The 19,486-nt window shown below is 41.4% G+C and overlaps 1 protein-coding gene across 1 annotated transcript in view; it reads left to right on the forward strand.

Annotated features, from left to right (window-relative positions):
• Positions 1-16,289, forward strand: part of LOC126417575 (zwei Ig domain protein zig-8-like) — a 186,070-nt gene extending 169,781 nt beyond the window's left edge. The window contains exons 3-6 of the mRNA XM_050085133.1: positions 1,206-1,416; positions 7,304-7,431; positions 12,732-12,900; positions 16,093-16,289. Coding sequence (XP_049941090.1) covers positions 1,206-1,416; positions 7,304-7,431; positions 12,732-12,900; positions 16,093-16,289 — 705 coding nt within the window. The remainder of the gene's footprint in view (positions 1-1,205; positions 1,417-7,303; positions 7,432-12,731; positions 12,901-16,092) is intronic.
• Positions 16,290-19,486: the final 3,197 nt, after the last annotated feature.

The raw sequence follows: 19,486 nt of genomic DNA on the forward strand, positions 1-19,486 counted from the left end.
GAAACTCTGCAATCTGTGCAACGCTCTCTCGTTATCCGTCTGAAAACGTGTATTGGTACATACGGAGGGTACTTCGAAGATATGTTCGAGCGACAGTTTCATTGTTCGAGATGTGGGTGTGTTTTCTATGCTGGCTGTAATGCACATCAGTATAGTTTCTGTGGGCGACAGGGCACTAGTAAATGTTTTCAGCAAAGTGAATTCAAGTGTGTTATTTCTAATTATAGCTCTAGTTGCCATTTCGCTAGAATAAACATACATTTACAATTTGAAAAACGTAACTTTCCACTAGACGTGTTACTTGTTTATTTTTGTGGATTGTGCATACCTTCGCATTGTGTGAGCCCCTGACACAGGCAGCATGAGGTGCACGCTTGAGTGTCAGGACGTGCGCTAGCTGGGCGCTTCGTTTATCTCAAGCGTCAACTGCGGTTCGTAATTTCTTGGGATGTAATTGACGTATTTCGATGATACCAAAGCCATTATTTTAGTGACTTTTGATGCTATTGATTGCCTACGAAATAATAGGTGGTGTCCATTTAAAAACACACATGTTTGTGTTGAAAACAGTATTCGTTTACATTTTAAAATTTCGCACAGTATTTGGTTTTCTAAGCCGTACGTTCATGCTGGTGAAAACTGTTTTTGAATATCTATTACTGTTCCAAAGATATTTCACGTGATATAGTTATGGAAGACACCCTGTATAAATAAGAACTAAGGTTAAATCTTACTCAACTTGGGGTTCTTGAATCCATCCACGTTCTATCGACGCTCACGACAGTCCTATGTGAACAGTAGAGGAGCTTTGCTTTCGGAATGCTCGTTCCCATGTGTCAGTTCATAACGAGCTTCCCTTTGACAAAGCTGTAAATTTCAGTGGTTTTTCCCACTGGCGGCTAGGGTCGTCCCAAGAATGATCCTGCATTCGTCACTAATGCATTTGTATACCCTTATTTTCCTTACCACGTTACTATCATACGTCGCCTCATAGTAGCGTTCAGTCTAGTAGAGAGCACTATTTGTTGTGGTTTGGTTCATCGACGTTTGTATGATCGATAGTCAAACGAAATATAAGCAGAGTCGATGACTCGTTGGTTGAGTATTTGTTTATTTGTTGTTATAGGGCAGTTGCCAAAGAAACTGTACTCTACTTTGCAGATAAAATTGCTCTCGTAGAGCACTCACTTGTAACATGGCCACAGGTGTCGTGGGTGCGCCACCGCGACATCCATCTGCTGACTGTCGGCCGCTACACGTACACCAGCGACCAGCGCTTCGAGGCCGTGCACTCACCGCTTACCGGTGACTGGACGCTGCGCATCCGATACCCGCAAAAGAAGGACTCCGGCGTCTACGAGTGCCAAGTCAGCACCACGCCGCCCATTGGACACGCCGTCCAACTCAGCATCGTAGGTAAAATAACGGTCGCTACTTCTGCCGTCTATTAGCTATAACAGCTAGGTAGAAAATTGATTCCACTGGCGACTGCATGCGTAATGCTTCATACATACACTGCAATCCAGTAGTGAACAATATTGAAGGCATATTAGCTGGATTGTAGTCAACACTGTATTCATTATAGGTTGTTCAGGTTCTCTCCACCTAACATTGCCAAGAATACAGGGTTACTCAGCTGCCCCTAGGTATGTGTTTTATGAAACCCACAACGCTTTAAAGAGCCACTAACTAGATTTCAATATTCTCTCGCTCGCTGCACGCTAACTTTCAGTCCTGTAAAGAGTATGAACAGAACTTATTCGAGTGCAATTTAATGTAGTTTGATTTTGTACATGTATACTTTACCTATAGGGGCTATGGTTTTTGAGTTATTGAAGAAAAACACATTTGGAGGCTACATTTGTACGATTTTCTTGAATAATTCGAAACTATGACCTCTAGCGAAAGGTTAACGCGATACAAAATTTAACTACATCAAATGTCTTACAGAAATGTACCATTAATTTTTTTCTGTAGGACTAACAGTTTGAGAGAATATGAAAATCGTGCACGTTGCATGAAACCCTCAGAGGTGGTAGCTGAATCACCCCGTGTGTAGAGCAGGAAAGATCGGTCATACGTCGGTACTTCATGGAGGCTGTGATTCCACCATGTGCAGTAAACGAATGTCTAAGCCTGCACTGATGAGACTCTCTCACGGTGGAATAGACCATTTTACTATTTATGTTAACGAAGAAAATTAAACTATTTGTAATGTGGATAGATTAAAAAGCTGTGAGAGGAAGATCGATGTCATCTACACATGCGACCTTATGTATCCAATCAAGATCTTAGGTTAAGAAAGGTAACAATTTCACATATTTTAAGGAGTATTGCTTGGAATTACAAGGAAAATAAAAAATACAAAGAGGAAATAAATATTTTAATTGTGTTTCGAAGAAAATCGGAATCCAAGTATTCATTAACTATCACTACAACACCGTCTTCGCATATGCGCGGAAGCACTGCAAATAAAACGAAGGCTTAGAAAGTTACTATCTGAAATCTGGAGAAAAAGCTAAAGTCGATTGGCTTGGGAGTTTACATTCCGAAATCTGTTGGTTACATGGATGTCGGTCACCTAGATTGTAAAGTGAGTTTGCTAGAAAGTAATGCATACACGTCCGTCTCACCTCTGTCATCTTACACTATCAGTAGCCTAACCATTTACTCAACAATGCGGGACGTTGCAGAATAAATAAAAAATTTCAAGGGCAGTATTGATGCAATAATTCATTCGCTTCCGTTCAGCAAGTGTTTTCTATTTATCCTGTATATCATCTTAACTAGCGGCCTTGTGAAGCGATTTCCAGGGTGAAATGGTTCTTTACTGCAGCCGTTTGCAGATAAATAATACTCTAAGAAGAAAGCGTTGAGAGGCCTACAAAAAGTGATTTCTTGTATACTATTTGGTATGTATCCTGAGACATTGTAATTCTGTGGGGTTTATGCGAAACAGCAGTGCCTGTGTTATTAAGAAGTACTTCTTAATACCACTGGCAATATTACTTGTATTTGTTTGGAAACGCCTGACCTTTAACTCTCAATAAATAGTTTCTTTCTGGACGTGAATATACGTATCATACGAGTGCAGGGTTGTGCCACATGGACGACGACATATAGAAGTTTGTGTCTGAGCGTGATTCGTGCATGGATAGCCGAAGCGGTTAAGGCGACCGCTCACTTAAAGCGGAAGATCCAGGTTCGAGTCCCAGTCCGGTACGTATTTTCACTGTCGTCAGTCCAACATAGAGCTGATGCTGGTTCATATTCGAAATTGCAGATTTATTTCCCGTACTATTGGGTTTAGTTTACGTGTTCAAGCTCAAGGTAATTTCATTTCACAACCGATTTACGAAGAAATGTCTCTCAGCTCTGACGACTATTGTAGAGGAAGAGTTATACAGCCTCCAAATTTATGTGAAGAAAGCTTTCAAAACGCTACGCTAAATGACAGCACTTCAAATACGACATCATTCTTTCAGTGGCAGTTGTTTAGACTTTTCCACTAGAAATCATTTTCCAAGTAAATGCTATGGAAAACTGCATGTTCGTACTGTCAAATAACTGATGAAACAATTTTGGTTTCGACGAGAAGGTAATGAAACGTTATTCATGAACGAAGCGTAAGGAAAGCTGTTTTTGAAAGCTATAGGATTTTATAGTGACGTTCTGGTTAAATTTGAGAATAATACATTAACGTGAAAAGTAGCAAGACCAGAAAATAATGTAGAGCAATGACAGTTTGGGAATGAATTTGCCAGTACATTAATAACCTGTGTAACCGCCAGAATGTTGACGGCAAGCATATAACGTGCATGCATTGTGTTGATAAGGTCTCGGATGTCAGTTTCAGAGATGAAGTTCCATGCCTGTTGGACCCTACTAGTATTAGGAACACTAAGGTAGAATGATGGCACAATAAATGGAAGATGGAGAAATTCAGCACAATGTTACTCCGTGAACGGCTAACCGAAGATGTCATGAACACAGACACACTACAACAAACAACACTAAGAAATGTAGTACGTACATCGTACAACACGGTTGCTGTTACCTGCCCAGATGTTGAGGAAGACGTCGCAGTAGCGATGATACAACTGAAGACTAAAAAAGCCCCACGGCCAGATGACATTCATGCACAAGTATTTAAATCATTATCGCTATAGGTCACCCCATACCTAACAGAAGTAGTTAGTGACGCAGAAGGACTAGGCAGGGTACCTACAATATCGAATGCAGGGATCATACAAAAATCCAGAGACAGTGACCCTTCAAATCGCAAATCTTACTGACCAATGTGTCGTGTAAATAGAATGGTTAAGGTTCAATAGAAGCTAATGTGCATCCGACTGCAGACTCAGAGAGCTCTCCAAGGCCTCAGTCCCCGCCAGTTTAGCTTAAGAAAAGAAAAACTCATCGATGACGCAATTAAACTAGCAATCTAAATTGTTACAAGTACACCAAGCAACCACGCAGTAGCAACAACGATAAACATCACATGTGCCTTTGAGAACCTGTGCTGGGCAGCACTGTTTGAGAGGTTACGATAGTTGGAGGTACCCCGTTCCCTGTGTAATAGCCTTCTGGACTGCTGCAGCGACAGAGTAGTGAAGTAGCTTGTGGGTAATAACAAATTAGTCAGCAGAATTACCAAGGGATGCCAACAGGGATCGATCTGTGGACCCATATTCTGGGACATCACTATCGAACCCCCCCTATAACTCTTGGATGGAGACAACATGGTTGATGGAGTTGTCGCTTACGCAGATGACCTGCTGGTAGCAGTTTCGCTAGAAGCGAAGGCACGTGGCATCATACAGAAAATCGCACAGTAGTGAACAACAGACAAACTCCAGATATCGGGCCACAAAAGAACATATACCCTGTTGAGGAGTCTACTGAACACAAACATAAAGAGAATTACTGTAACACGCTATGAGTACGCATAGATGAAAAGTTAAACTTCCACGAACACAACAGAGTAACTACAGACAAGGCGAAAGAATACTACACAAAGTGGCAAGGCAAAGCTCAGGACAATACAGGCTACTCTTGTCAGTAATCAAAACATACCAGTGTGCACTCCTTAAGTGGGTACTCAGTTGTACAGCAAGTAGGTGAGCGCATCAACTAATCCTCGCTGTCAACAGAACAGTGGTAAGACGGGGCGGAGAAGAGTTCTTCTTAGACTTTCGAAAGATTTCAGCAGCATATCAATCGAACCTCTACACATGGTGCTCGGAATCTACCCGATTGGTATCACCACCAGGTATCAGGCTACAAAGTACTGGCTAAAAATGGGTAGACTAGACCGAGCTGGCAAATAACCGTTGTATCCTTAAACAACAAGCAGCAGCTTAAACTCTGGCTAATGGAAAACTTGCAGAATGAGTGAAGCACAAGTGGTAAGGGACAGAGTCCACACATTCTTTCCGCTCGCATCGGAACGGTTAAGAATGAATCATGCCTACCTAGATACGGCATGGTATACTTCTGATGACGACATGGGCCTTGTCCCACGCACCTCAACCGCGTGAGTCTGATGCAGACACATACTTGTACACGCGGGGGATGAGATCTTCCGAACATACAGTCCTGTTCTGCACGAATTACAGACAGGTCAGAGGCACAATACAAGCAAACGCCATTTACATGGGCCGCTCGGAGTGACCGATCGGTTTTAGGCGCCACGTGATGGATTGCGCGGCCCCTCCTGCTGAAGGTTCGAGTCCTTCCTCGGGCGTGGGTGTGTGTGCTGTTGTTATCATATGTTGGTTTAAGTAGTGTGTAAGTCTAGGGACCGATGATCTCAGCAGTTTGGTCCTTTAGGAATACACACACATTTGAAACATTTGAACGGAGGGCCAGTTGTGCGAAGTGCTACGAAAGGAAACAGAATGGACCAATTAAATATACTGGCAGACTAGATTTCGAATGTAACACCCAATACCGACGCACACGACCGTACAGAATACAAGCAATATACAGCAGGCTAATAGACTCCACAGTGTGGATAACGACACGGAGGACGACACAGAGATCAATGCTGGGGACAATGCAGACGACAGCACATTGAGTGGCTAGACCGATACCCAACTTAGACATTAAGTCATATATAGTAATAATACGTTATTCTAATCATGGACACTTGGTAGTACACCTTAGGCTAAGGTAGTTAGTAAAGTACCGGCGCATAATCTTAAATTGCCAAGGCAAAGGGCACTATAAACATGTATATGGTGACTTGGTAAATACCTATTGACATTTTAATATAAATTAGCCTTAAAAGTGGCGGCGTATTATTGGAAATTGGCAACGGTAGCTGACATTATAATCCTGCGAATGTGTATTTGTAGACACAACATTTACGTTAAAGGAATACATGAATATAGTGTAAGGAACGCCCTACTTACTAAAATGCGAGATACCTGGGAGTCAATGGCTCGCAGCACATACCGAGGTATTCAGTCTCAGACATACAGATTGCGGGACTAAATCTCTAACTCTTTCCAATCTTTCTTCTTAAATCCAACTAAATCTATATTTTTCCATTTTCAGTTTCTATATTCCATTTTTATGAAGTACAACGCTGCTAAACAAAGAAAGACGGAAATTAACAAAAAGCCGGCCTCCACGTGGCGGGTAACGGTATGGTTGGATGTGGGTGCCGGATGGAACTGGTACTCAGATCCACTACCGTCTCATACACCGATCATAGAGGCCAAGAGGCAATAAATGACCAACCGTAGGGTGGTTTGGTGAAAATCAGCAATACCTGGAAAGAAGTGTCACTGTGGTGCAAGCTGCTGTCGAAGTTCCTGCTGTAAAACAGTATGATGCGCCTGATTCATACACTGAACACGACGGTCTCCCCTCCCGGTAGTGACACGTGACCCTCCGGAGCCAGGTGTTCTTGCGACCGTACACTCTCGTGCCGCCAGCTGTCAACAGTCACGTACAGTGGATAAATTCCGGTCTAGCCTTTCTGCAGTATCGCCGAAGGAACGTCCAGGAATTTTTGACTAACAGCACTCACCACGCTCAATCCCGAGGGCAACTAATGCTGGCGGCCGTTATAGTTACCGCTACTAGCGCCACTGTTATGCGACTGGTGCGAAATCTGAATAAACATCATCTACCAGATGTAGAAACGCAACTTCCAACTTTCGTTTATTTCACTTAGCTCCTTCATGGTACACTATTTTTTTCTTCAGTGTGTTTTAAATTATGCTTTGTGCTAAAATATGGAGAACGCTGCCAGGAACCGTAGACGGCTGTACGCTTGGTGAACGTTTTACAGAGCCGCTGACGGAGATCCTAGGAGGGCCAGATCTGTTCATCAACACCGGCAGCACCATCAACCTGACGTGCCTGGTCACGTTCGCGCCGGAGCCACCTTCTGGCGTCCAATGGCTGCATAATGGGCAGGTACGTTTCAACAGGTACTGAAGCTACTGAAGTTTAGTCACAGCTTATTAGCAGTCATAGCTGGCCCCGTCATTTACAAGATGCCGGATACAGTACACGCGAACACAGTCAAACCTTCAATAATTACAAAGTGGCCGTGTATAGTAGGAGTTAGAGGAATATGATCAAGCAGTCAAGTTGACAAATGGAGAAACACACAGGTTCACTTGTGCAAGGAGTGCTCAGTAGTGAATGGTGTCGGTTGCTTTCTTCTTACCATTCATTACTCGTCTTTAATTGGCTTATTACGTCTCTATTCTGACATTCTGTTTGTCGTAACAGCATCAAACTTCTGCAAACAAAATCATCATCTGTGCACCGCATTGTGATTGCAGTGATACCAAACGATGGTGATTTTGTGCAGTGGGAGCACCACATAATTTCAAAGGGTCTAGTTACCCTAGAGACTAGTCTGCAATAGTGTAGCCAGTTAGGTTAAACAGCAGATGCGTGTAATGTACACTGATCAATTGCTACACAGCCGGTTTACATGTGAAAGGAAACCCAAATTATTCCATTAACTTAAAGGCAACGGTCCATTCCATAGTGGATGACAGATCGTGACTGATTTCTCACAATTCTCGGGATGACATGAAGGTATAAGAGAACTGTAAAAAGACGGGTAATTCTGAAACAAGTATGCGTTAACTGCAAATGCTTGTCTAGCATGCCGCTCGGTGTAGCCGCGTGGTCTCAGGTGCCTTGTCATTGTTCGCGCGGCTCCCCCTGTCGGAGGTTCAAGTCCTCCCTCGGGCATACGCCTGTATGTGTGTGTGTGTGTGTGTGTGTGTGTGTGTGTGTGTGTGTGTGTGTGTATGTTGTCATTACCATAGGGTAGTTTAAGGGGAGCCGGAGGTGCCTATGCTGCCCATGTAAAATTCACTAAGTTTGAGGAACATTTATGAATAAACTACCAAATAGAAAAAATTGAATTTTTTTTTTACATATAGAGTGGTTTAGTATTGCAGTTATGACAGAGGGATTTTGGAGTATCTTTTCTAGTTTCCTTCCAATTATTTTTTTATTAATGACCCAAATTTTTTTTACAAATAATTGTTTTATAATTAAACTGAAAAGAAACTACTGAGCATATTGCCAAATGGCTGTGTTACAATGTAAGTTTGACCACTAGGAGTGCTGTATAAAAATTTCATCTCTCTAGCTTTAGTGGATTTTGAGAAAATGTTCCTTATATTCGAAGAATTCTAATTTACGGGAAATGGCTATCAAAGTTTCTCAATACATTCCTGCACTATAGGATGGATTATCAGGGTCTTCTTCTTCATCCTCCAAAAGCTTTCTCTTCTGGCCTGTTGTTCCATCATACTTCATATGCCTTTCTCTTCTTTCTGCTCCTCTTATCTTTTCTCTGTCAATATTTCTTAGTGCTCGTACAGTGTTCACCCCAGCTGTAAATCCTAATGCCTTCAGAACTTCACACTTCACACTGTTCCCTTGGTTGTAGGTTGCTATTGCATCATAAATGCCAAAGTGCAGTGTTTTTATGTTTACAAACACCCTTTTAGGAGTCACTTTGCAAATCAAATTGTTTACGCTCTCATTATGATTCAGTGTCTTTCCGTGTAGACATTTGTGTAACAATTCTGGCTGTGCTAAGTCATGATAAATTGGTTTTATTGCATTTATCACAGCTTCTGGCAAACCATGTTTGTGATCATAGTCCTTTTTTGCATTATATTTGCACCAGGAATCTTTTGGGCACAGGCTGTGTTGTGGGTATTCATTGGAAGAGGCAGTATGAAGGAACAATGCCCACACTGCTTTTCGCATGTCACTAACATTACTAGTATTCTGCCTTATAGCATACCCATAGTATCTCTGTAAACGTTCAATCACCTCATCAGTAAGCCTGCCTCTCCCTCCTATTGTCTTTCCATCACTGAGCTTACTTGAACCCAAAGTTTGTTTGAGCCTTCGAAGCCGTGCACCCATACGCTTTTGCACATGCCCAATGCATTCCAACTTTTCAACTACAAATTCATTTCCATATGGTTTCAGTTCCTCTATAGTCTTGAAACCTTTGGAGTCACCATCCCCAAGGTAGTATTTGCTAGAAGATGTCACAGGGCTATGGCTGGCCATGTGTTGCTTAGCAGAAGAACGCACTGTTTCAGTAATTGTAGTATCGCAACTTGGTATTAGTGTTAATTTTCTTTTCCCTACGTTCTTCCTCTTCTTATATACACGGTTACTAAAACGTGGCATCGTAACCAGAACAACGCTTTACACAAGATGTATAATACTACCAACAACAGGCGCAACAATGAACTATTTCGAAACGGTAAATAGCAAAGAGACGATGTTCCGCGCTCTTAGCGCTTCATTTGTCATAGAAAACAATGTAGCCAACCCTTCCACACTCGCTGTATGCGCAACAAAAGGCGCTGTATGCGTAACAGGCCGAGAAAATCCCAAGCGGTTCGCCAGGAAGTCACGAGAGGGTGTTAGATGCATTCAGCGGCCGCCCATTTCCTCTGCAGGCGTGGGGGAAAATGGTAATAACTCCACTTCTAGGGCGAATAGAACAATAATTCAAAGTTTACATTAAAGAGGAATGTTCCAATTAATTTTCGGTAGCAAAAGAAAATTCGTAATTTTTTTGGATTTTACCAGCTCCGGTTCCCCTTAAGTTAGATTAAAGTAATGTGTAAGCCTAGGGACCGATGATCTCAGCAGTTTGGTTCCTTAGAGCCTTATCACAAATTTCCTTTGTTCTCGCATGATCAGCTCTGCATGTACAATGTTGTAATAGATATTCGCCGTTCACTTTGTCACTATGCGACGAGAAATCACGAACAGTCCTAACAATTCGTGGTGAAGTTCTACAATTCAAAATTCTAACATAAGGTGGGACAAATAAAACTGGCCTAGACGATTTGTGCCAGCGTTAACGAAGGAAGAAAACGCCTACAATTGCTTCCAACACGAAGAGGCCACTGCACATACAGCCGGCCGAGCCTTGGAGCACACTTACACAGTCTTCACTCTTAACAGAGTTGTTAGCAGAGGTAAGTCTGGTGGCAGCCCTAGCTGACCACTTTGTGTGGGAAACTCCCATGTCTAACGTGTATCGCAATAGCCCTCATAGTCTTCAAGAACTGCAGCAGAACGTTTCGGAAAAGACTGCAGTAATTCCAGCAATCCAGCTACGATTCCCCTTCATCAGCTTGATGACTAGACCCCAGAAGTGCCAAGAGGTGAATGATGGTCACTATCAACACATGTTATACTCAGGTTAGTACTGTATTTCGTTTCCTCTGTAACGTTTGTTTGTACCCTGGAGTTTTGTTCCCCAGGCCACTTTTATTTGCCCCACCCTTATATTCAGAAATAAGTTGGAATTCACGTAATAATAAACAATATTAGAAACTTAAACATTACAGTCCCACAACAATATTAATTACATTTTGTTCTGAACTTGTTTTCAGATTTCTGTGCCATCATCAGTCAACTTAATATCAGCGGGGACTTCTAATTGCGTGGAACCTTAATGCTGTGCATTACAGTTTTAAGGTGTCTATGTTCTAGAAATATTGCAACAACGTTAATAAATCAGTAAACAGTATTGATCAAGTAAAATTATTTAGGGACGTGAAACACAGGCATGTAGGGTCTTAAAATTTAGCATAAGCGTTAACAGGAGATATTTGTCTTCAATACATGTGAACAGGTAAACAAAAAAAAGCTAGCTTTCCATTAACGTGGTTGATGAGATTTATAAACAACGTTCCTACACAATTTACTGTGGTGCTTACGCTATAATGTAATGAGCTACGGGTTGTTCGAAGAGGTTAGCCAAACGTCCCTGTTTACCTGAACCTGCTCCTAAGATTACTTTCTGAGGGGACATTAAGCACTGGCGTATGGCAAGACAGCGACTATATGCAGACGTGACGGTTAACGTATTTCGTCTACAGCATGAAATCCGTCTGGATCTAGTTGTTTCTGTACAATTACAAAGTTGTTTTATAAGAGGGGAAGGGACTCTAGAAATAAAAAAAATTGTATGGGTAGCTAGCTGCACCTGTACGATACAGCTGTACATACTCGTATTTACATTTATTCTGGCCCACCTTCAGCTGGAAGAAAAATTATAGTACCTGTTGGATGAAAATGAATAAACAGCTTTTGATGTTTCTTAGCAACAGCCAAAAGATAATTTTTAAATGAACACACCGCCAGTTGACTGAATTGTTCATTACTTTTGTTTAATTACGACCCAGGTTTCGGCCTTTTACGCCATTTCCAAGTGACTGAGTTCATGTCATTAAGACATATTGCAGGACATCAAGCGCAAAATTGTCCATAAATTAAGAAAAATATTCTCTACCCACGAAATGCCAGACGTAAAATCATCATCTTGTAGAAAGGTTAATGAATAATAGTGGCAGCACATCATATTTAACAAAAATTAATATTTCTCCTAGAACACATATCAAATGTAACAATGCCAAAACGTGAACTGTAAGATAATCAAATTTTTGATATATCTTGAAAACACATCTAAGTAACATATTCTCCACTTATTCCATGAGTTTTAAGTTCAGTCCATAGACAGGCCAGTCTCCTCCACCTGCGATGTTCAATGCGGTCATGCAATGTCACCCATAGAAATGGAATCGGGGTCGAAAATACCCTCTAAGCGACGCACATGGGAAAGTAGTACTGTGTCACAATAGAGTTGGCCGATGAGATTTGGGGGATAGTATATTCATGCAACATTATGTCTACTCACGCCGTAAGTCCTAGGCAACCAAAACGATCATATTCGACAATTTTCCTGACAGCATTAAGTGAGTCCATCTCTTGCCGTATAAGGGTATGTAATGCACATGATCGCCTTGTTGGTACAGTCATGTTGGGAGGCATAATGTTACATGGGCATGCTGTCCTCAACATATGGGAACACGGTGTACTCACTGGTCAACGTGGTTGTGACAGTGTAATCCTTCTCCACGTGAGTCTTTTCAGGAGAGCATTAAGTTGTGACTTTAGTTTTATGGTGAGCGCATTTAACAACGCAGGTGGAGGGGCGATTGGGAGGAGAACATAGTCGTAGAAAGCACTGGACTATCCATCGCCCCGAACTAAATGCGATTGAGTACGTGTAGAAAGCGATGGGGAGATTTATTGCGACTCGTCCAGATGCACTAACGACCATATAGCAATGACACAAGACTCTTCTTCGCTCAGGATAACAACATTACCAAATGTTCTGCTTTACTTCCGGCTGCTTCCAGGTGATCAACTTTGATTCTCCGCGAGGAGGAGTGAGGCTGGTGACGGAGAAGGGCTCCATCACCACCAGCCGGCTACTCATCCAGAAGGCGGCTGCCGAAGACACCGGCCTCTACACGTGCGCTCCCAACAACGTCCCTCCAGACAGCGTCCGGGTCCATGTTCTCAAAGGTACAAGTCTGTATACTCGTATACAGAGAGCTAAGGTGATTCACTACATAAAACCTGAGATTACTTGCACTGATGTTTATTGAGACCACAAGATGTCTTATTACATACTGTGTCTTATGTAATAATTCTCATTTTAAATCGCCCATCCTTAAGGTGTTTGATGCTGTCCTCCAACTTTTCTTACCCGTGCTGATCTTGTAATCTCAATGTAACTTTGTTGGTGTTGAGAATTTCAGTCCGAAGACTAGATTGATCCAGCTCTCCAAACTACTTACTGTATTCCGTCTCTTCATCTCAGAATATGTATCGCAACCCACATCCATTTTAACCTGTTTACTGTAATCATCTCCTGGTCTCTATCTCAAATTTTTATGTCCCGAACTTTCCTCCAGTTCCAAACAAGATTCCTTGGTTTCTCATAACGTTTTCTGTCAACGTATCTCTTCTTCCAGCAAGATATACCACATATTACTTATCTCCCCAATTTTATTCAGTACCACCTCATTGGTTACGCAATCTACGCACCCAATCATCAGTACACTTCTGCAGTGCCACATTTCAAAAGCTTATAATCTCTTCTTGCCTGATCTGCTTGTCGTCTATTGTTTCGTGTCTCCAGAATCCAACGTCCCAGACATATGCTTCAGAAAACATCAATATTAACAAATTTTTCTTTCTCAGATCGTCAGACACACTTTTCTTGTCATTGCCAGGTTACATTTTATATTCTGTTGATTTTGGCAGTCATCAGTTGCTTCACTGCACAAATAGCATTCCTCATGTACATTTACTGTCTCATTTTCTAATCCGATGCTCTCAGCAAGAATTGATTTAATTCGACCGCATTCCATTACCATTGTTTACTTATGGCAATGTTCATCTTATATCCTCCTTTCAAGGCAGTATCTATTCTCTTCAACTACAGTTAAAGTCTGCTCCTTTCTCTGACAGAATTACTATATCATCGCCAAACACTCAGATTTTGGGTTTTCCCTGAACTTTAATTACATCTCCAAAACTTTCTTTGGCTTCCTTTACTGCTTACTCAACATTCAGACTGAACAAGACAGGGAATGCGCTACATCCCTGTCTCACTCCTATCTCAACCACTGCTTCCCTTTAATGCCCTTTAACTGATATAATGGCTCTCTGGTTTCTGTACAAGCTGTGTATAACTTTTCGCTCCCATTGCTTTGCTCCTTGTATCTTCAGAGTTTTAAAAAGTGTATTCCAGTCAATTTTGTCAATAGCTTTCTCTATTATTATTTCTTTAAGTCAGATGCTATTTCCCTTGTTCCATATACCTTGCACGCTATATACCTTCTGCTATGTCTGAGCATACCAGCAGTTCTGAGGAATGACGTCTACTCCAGAGGTCTTGTTTCTACAAACGTCTTTCAGTGCTCTATCAAATTATTCTCGTAGTATCATAACTCCGTCTACTTGCTCTTCTTATTCTACAACGCCTTGATTTCCCTTGTGTAGCCCCTTTACATATTCTTTCCGTCTTTCAGCATTCCCTTCTTTGCTTAATACTAGTTTTCGTATATTATTACTGCATCTTCATTCTGTTTTTCTTTTTTTTGCATATCCTAGTCATTGTCAATTCCTCCCACATTTTCCCCTTTTACTGCTTCTTCCAGAATCTATATAACAATTCCTGGTAACCACATCAGATATTGCCTTAGTCGATCGCCTACTCTGGTAAGGATTTTCCATAAAATCCTCCTAAACATGTTATTCGTAGTACATTTCTGTACTCTTAATGTTTAACATTCTCTCACAACTCTAAATGTTTAATCCTTCTAATTTCTACTACTTCGTATTTTCGATGACTCTCTTTTCACTTCACACACAAACACACACACACACACACACACACACACACACACACACACACACACACAAAGAGAGAGACAGACGGACAGAGAGAGAGAGAGAGAGAGAGAGAGAGAGGGGCGGGGGGGTGGGGAGAGGGCAGACAGAAAGAGATACAATACTTTCAGTGTCATCTACAATCACACTGCAGACCTTGAGAAGCTTTTTTTTCTGACATCTCTACCTGACCGATCAAAACGTGACTTCCAAAAAATTTGTTGAACGTGTGAACATGAGCTAGAAGAAAAACTACTGGTTTAGGACTATAGTCATGATTTAACCCTTAGAAGTCTTCTACGAAACACTACTAAGTTTAATGTATAATATGCCTAAAACACCTTCAACGCCTACCTTTAGCCACTCAAATAAGTTCTAAACACACGAAGTACCTAATGCTTGTAGTATAACTTAAATTCCCGTAGTTATTATAGCTATCTGCTAGCTGATAAATGTTGACTACATGTATAAGAACATCTCTTCGTTACCACTGTCATTTCTGGCACATTTAGGAAGTTTGTATGTTGCTACTCCTTTTTTCTAGATGACAACATGGTTCCACTATTGAATGAATTGGTATCTTCCTGTTGTGTTACTGTCGTTTCTGCTATTAGGTCGTTATAAGACTCTTATATCGAAATAAGTTTGTGCCGTACATAGATTTGTGCAAACTACATAGCACGAAAATAAAAAGTTTGTTGCAATTAATTTCACCTTGTTATTAGAATGCACAAGCGTCGTATTATTTCTCTACTGTCTGTTGACAAAATGTTCTGTTATTTGATTATTCCTCTGTTTCTAAAGTTACTATGTACAGGATATCTCCAAAGCCTGTAGCTGTGTTGCAGGTAGGTTGTGCTAAGAAATAACTGTAAAGAAAAGAAATTCGGTATGTTGCCCCGTTTCCTGTTTAATTAGCATCGTAGTTAGCTAATCAAATCGTTGCACACGCAAAAGGAGGTGGATCGTCTGATACATTTAGTGTCATTTGTTGATGATATGGCTGGAGATGGTTCAGCCTTCGATCGTGTTCGTTTCTTACTGCCGTCCTATGTCCTATTTTTGTATCCCTCTCTTGATCGCTTCTACAAAATTTCTCAAGCAAATATATGCCACTGTGACTATATAACATACACAAACGAAGTGTTGACAGAACTTGCATCATTGCTTCACTGCAAAGACACGCATACAGCCACACGGTGAACCATGTCGATATTCAGAAAAACGTATCTGCGGCCCCACAACAGAAAAATGAAAGAACTTTTTACTATAGCTGGTCCAGTTTAAAGATGAAGCGTTTTCTGTGGTGTTCAGCAGGTGACCTGCCAGCAGCCATGCAACACAGCGGTGCAGGCGGTTCCGCACTCCACTGGTCGCTGATGACGTCATCGCTGCTGCTGGTGCCGCTGCTCCTGCAGTTGCTGCGGTGTGCGGCAGCGGAGCGGCGCCTGTGCGCCTGCTCTGCAGGCAACCAGCTGCTCTCCTCCGGAGATCGTCGGATGCCTGAAAGATAGAGGTCCGCACTTCGTTGGTGCCTTCATTGAATTGATTTGCATTTTTTTTATCCTGTGGTTCAACAATTGTTCAGCTCTGTTATCATCTAATGTCTCGAGAAGGACCGACAGTTCATTGAAATTGGATGTTTTGTGAAGCGTAAAAAATTTTTATTTGATTATGATGTGCGTGTTACATATCTAGAGGTAAATCAAATTTTGGCCTGTTCCAGATCATTCATTGACAATTAAATGTACCAAGAGGATTTGAAATTGTTCGTATTATCAATACTCGTTGTATTTTTAAAGTTGTGTTTCCTGTGACTGTACATAAATTTTATCGACAATTTTCTGAACAGAGAATCTAGACTGAGACTTTTATAATAATTACTGTTTCATTTCCCCATTCCTCATAAACAATATAATTGGGTTTACACTTTTACCAGCCGAAACCATTTTGAGTATTTATCGGCGGAATACCAAACGTCTCAGCATTGGAAAACTGAACCTTGGCCATTCAAAAAGTAGTTAAGAATATATTGGTAGTAACAGTAACTTGAAGTGCCACATGTGGAAAGAGGTAAACTGAATAGTAACGGCGCTGTGAGCATATCCAGTTACATGGATCCATATTTCTGCTGCAGCACAGTGTGAAGTACAGAAATATAGTATCCATCAGGCTTTTACGGAAATGTTAACTTGACGGTATTTATTCTTTTTATAGTGGTACACATTCAGGTGTCAATAAGATCCTTGGAATAAATCAGCTACATTGTATTTTAAAGGAATCGTATGTAGTTTGTTCAAATGTAGTTTCAACACTAAAAAGTGAGGAACCTAATGCAAGCATGGCTGTAGTTTTCTTGAAGATGTTACAGGCATAGGACGTACCAAAATCACGACCACAGATGATTGAATCAAGATATTTTACTCTACTGTAATGAACTCTCGCCGATTGATGGTGTTTGTCAAGCAGCTCTCACAGAAATACCGGAAAAAGCAGTGTCGCACATTTAACATAACCTCTTAGAAATCTTTATAAGTATTTGCTGAAGACAAACGAAAATAAAATGTACAGACAGCGTTCTCAAGAACGGTACAAACAATTAACGAGTAGCTCAACCCTGATACATATTTCAATCAGAAATCTCTTCAGCTGGTCCTAAGTGGTTAAATATAAGATTTCAGAAACAGTCCCGCTCCTTACTACCTTCCACCGACGATCACTTCCGAATTAAAGGCTACCACAGTGAACGCTCACTTACAGTCTGTTGAGTGTCAGAACGAACTAACGCTAAACACAATTTTTTGCGGCGTCATAATCTTGCGGCGATATAATCTTGACTATCACTGAGAGCATTCTGAGCCCTTTCTGCTGCATGACATGGAGATTGCAGATCTTCTTTCAGGCAGCTACAAGTCTCACTATTCTTTTGAATAAGGCCCAGCAGTACGTAGAGAGTAATGTTATGAACAGTGATCACCTTCAGAAAATATTTGAGTTGCTGAACTTAAGTATTGTTAGTAACAGCAGACAACCATATGCTTACCTCAACCGATACAATTACTGAACTACTAAGAAATATGTGACCACTGGATTGGAAGAAAGGACGTACCATCCATTTACACAGTGAACCCTTCCAGAACTCATTCGCTACTAAAAGTTGCAAGTCTGCATCTACATCTACATCTACATTTATACTCCGCAAGCCACCCAACAATGTGTGGCGGAGGGCACTTTACGTGCCACTGTCATTACCTCCCTTTCCTGTTCCAGTCGCGTATGGTTCGCGGGAAGAACGACTGTCTGAAAGCCTCCGTGCGCGCTCTAATCTCTCTAATTTAACATTCGTGATCTCCTCGGGAGTTATAAGTAGGGGGAAGCAATATATTCGATCCCTCATCCAGAAACGCACCCTCTCGAAACCTGGCGAGCAAGCTACACCGCGATGCAGAGCGCCTCTCTTGCAGACTCTGCCCCTTGAGTTTATTAAATATCTCCGTAACGCTATCACGGTTACCAAATAACCCTGTGACGAAACGCGCCGCTCTTCTTTGGATCTTCTCTATCTCCTCCGTCAGACCGATCTGGTACGGATCCCACACTGATGAGCAATACTCAAGTATAGGTCGAACGAGTGTTTTGTAAGCCACCTCCTTTGTTGATGGACTACATTTTCTAAGCACTCTCCCAATGAATCTAAACCTGTTACCCGCCTTACCAACAATTAATTTTATATGATCATTCCACTTCAAATCGTTCCGCACGCATACTCCCAGATATTTTACAGAAGTAACTGCTACCAGTGTTTGTTCCGCTATCATATAATCATACAATAAAGGATCCTTCCTTCTATGTATTCGCAATACATTACATTTGTCTATGTTAAGGGTCAGTTGCCAATCCCTGCACCAAGTGCCTATCCGCTGCAGATCTTCCTGCATTTCGCTACAATTTTCTAATGCTGCAACTTCTCTGTATACTACAGCATCATCCGCGAAAAGCCGCATGGAACTTCCGACACTATCTACTAGGTCGTTTATATATATTGTGAAAAGCAATGGTCCCATAACACTCCCCTGTGGCACGCCAGAGGTTAGTTTAACGTCTGTAGACGTCTCTCCATTGATAACAACATGCTGTGTTCTGTTTGCTAAAAACTCTTCAATCCAGCCACACAGCTGGTCTGATATTCCGTAGGCTCTTACTTTGTTTATCAGGCGACAGTGCGGAACTGTATCGAACGCCTTCCGGAAGTGAAGAAAAATAGGATCTACCTGGGAGCCTGTATCTAATATTTTCTGACTTTAAACCATGCAACTCTTTTTTTCTTCGTAAAACTCACATGTGAACAGAATACATTATCGAACCACGGAAGAGACGAGAAATATTTTAAGTCGTGGGACACTCGACTCTTATCATGAGTCAATTTACATTAATTCAAAAAAGAGACCATAGCCGGTAGGTACACAGCTTGGTAGCATCAGTCATGAACCTCTTGTTTTCATAGGTGACTGCAGAAGAATTGTTAAAACGCTTTATCATAATGAGATTCAGGGTAAGTACGGTTACGTAGACAAGTATTAGGTAGCGCAGTTTACAAAAGCCAAAATCTGGATCGAATTTCAAATATTTGTATACTAATCGTGTACTCGGAATAAACTCACAGTGATTATGAAGAAAGACTGCAACAAAATAAATGTTGTCACTACCCATT

The sequence above is a fragment of the Schistocerca serialis genome, chromosome 1, assembly GCF_023864345.2.
Source record: "Schistocerca serialis cubense isolate TAMUIC-IGC-003099 chromosome 1, iqSchSeri2.2, whole genome shotgun sequence".
NCBI lineage: Eukaryota > Metazoa > Arthropoda > Insecta > Orthoptera > Acrididae > Schistocerca > Schistocerca serialis.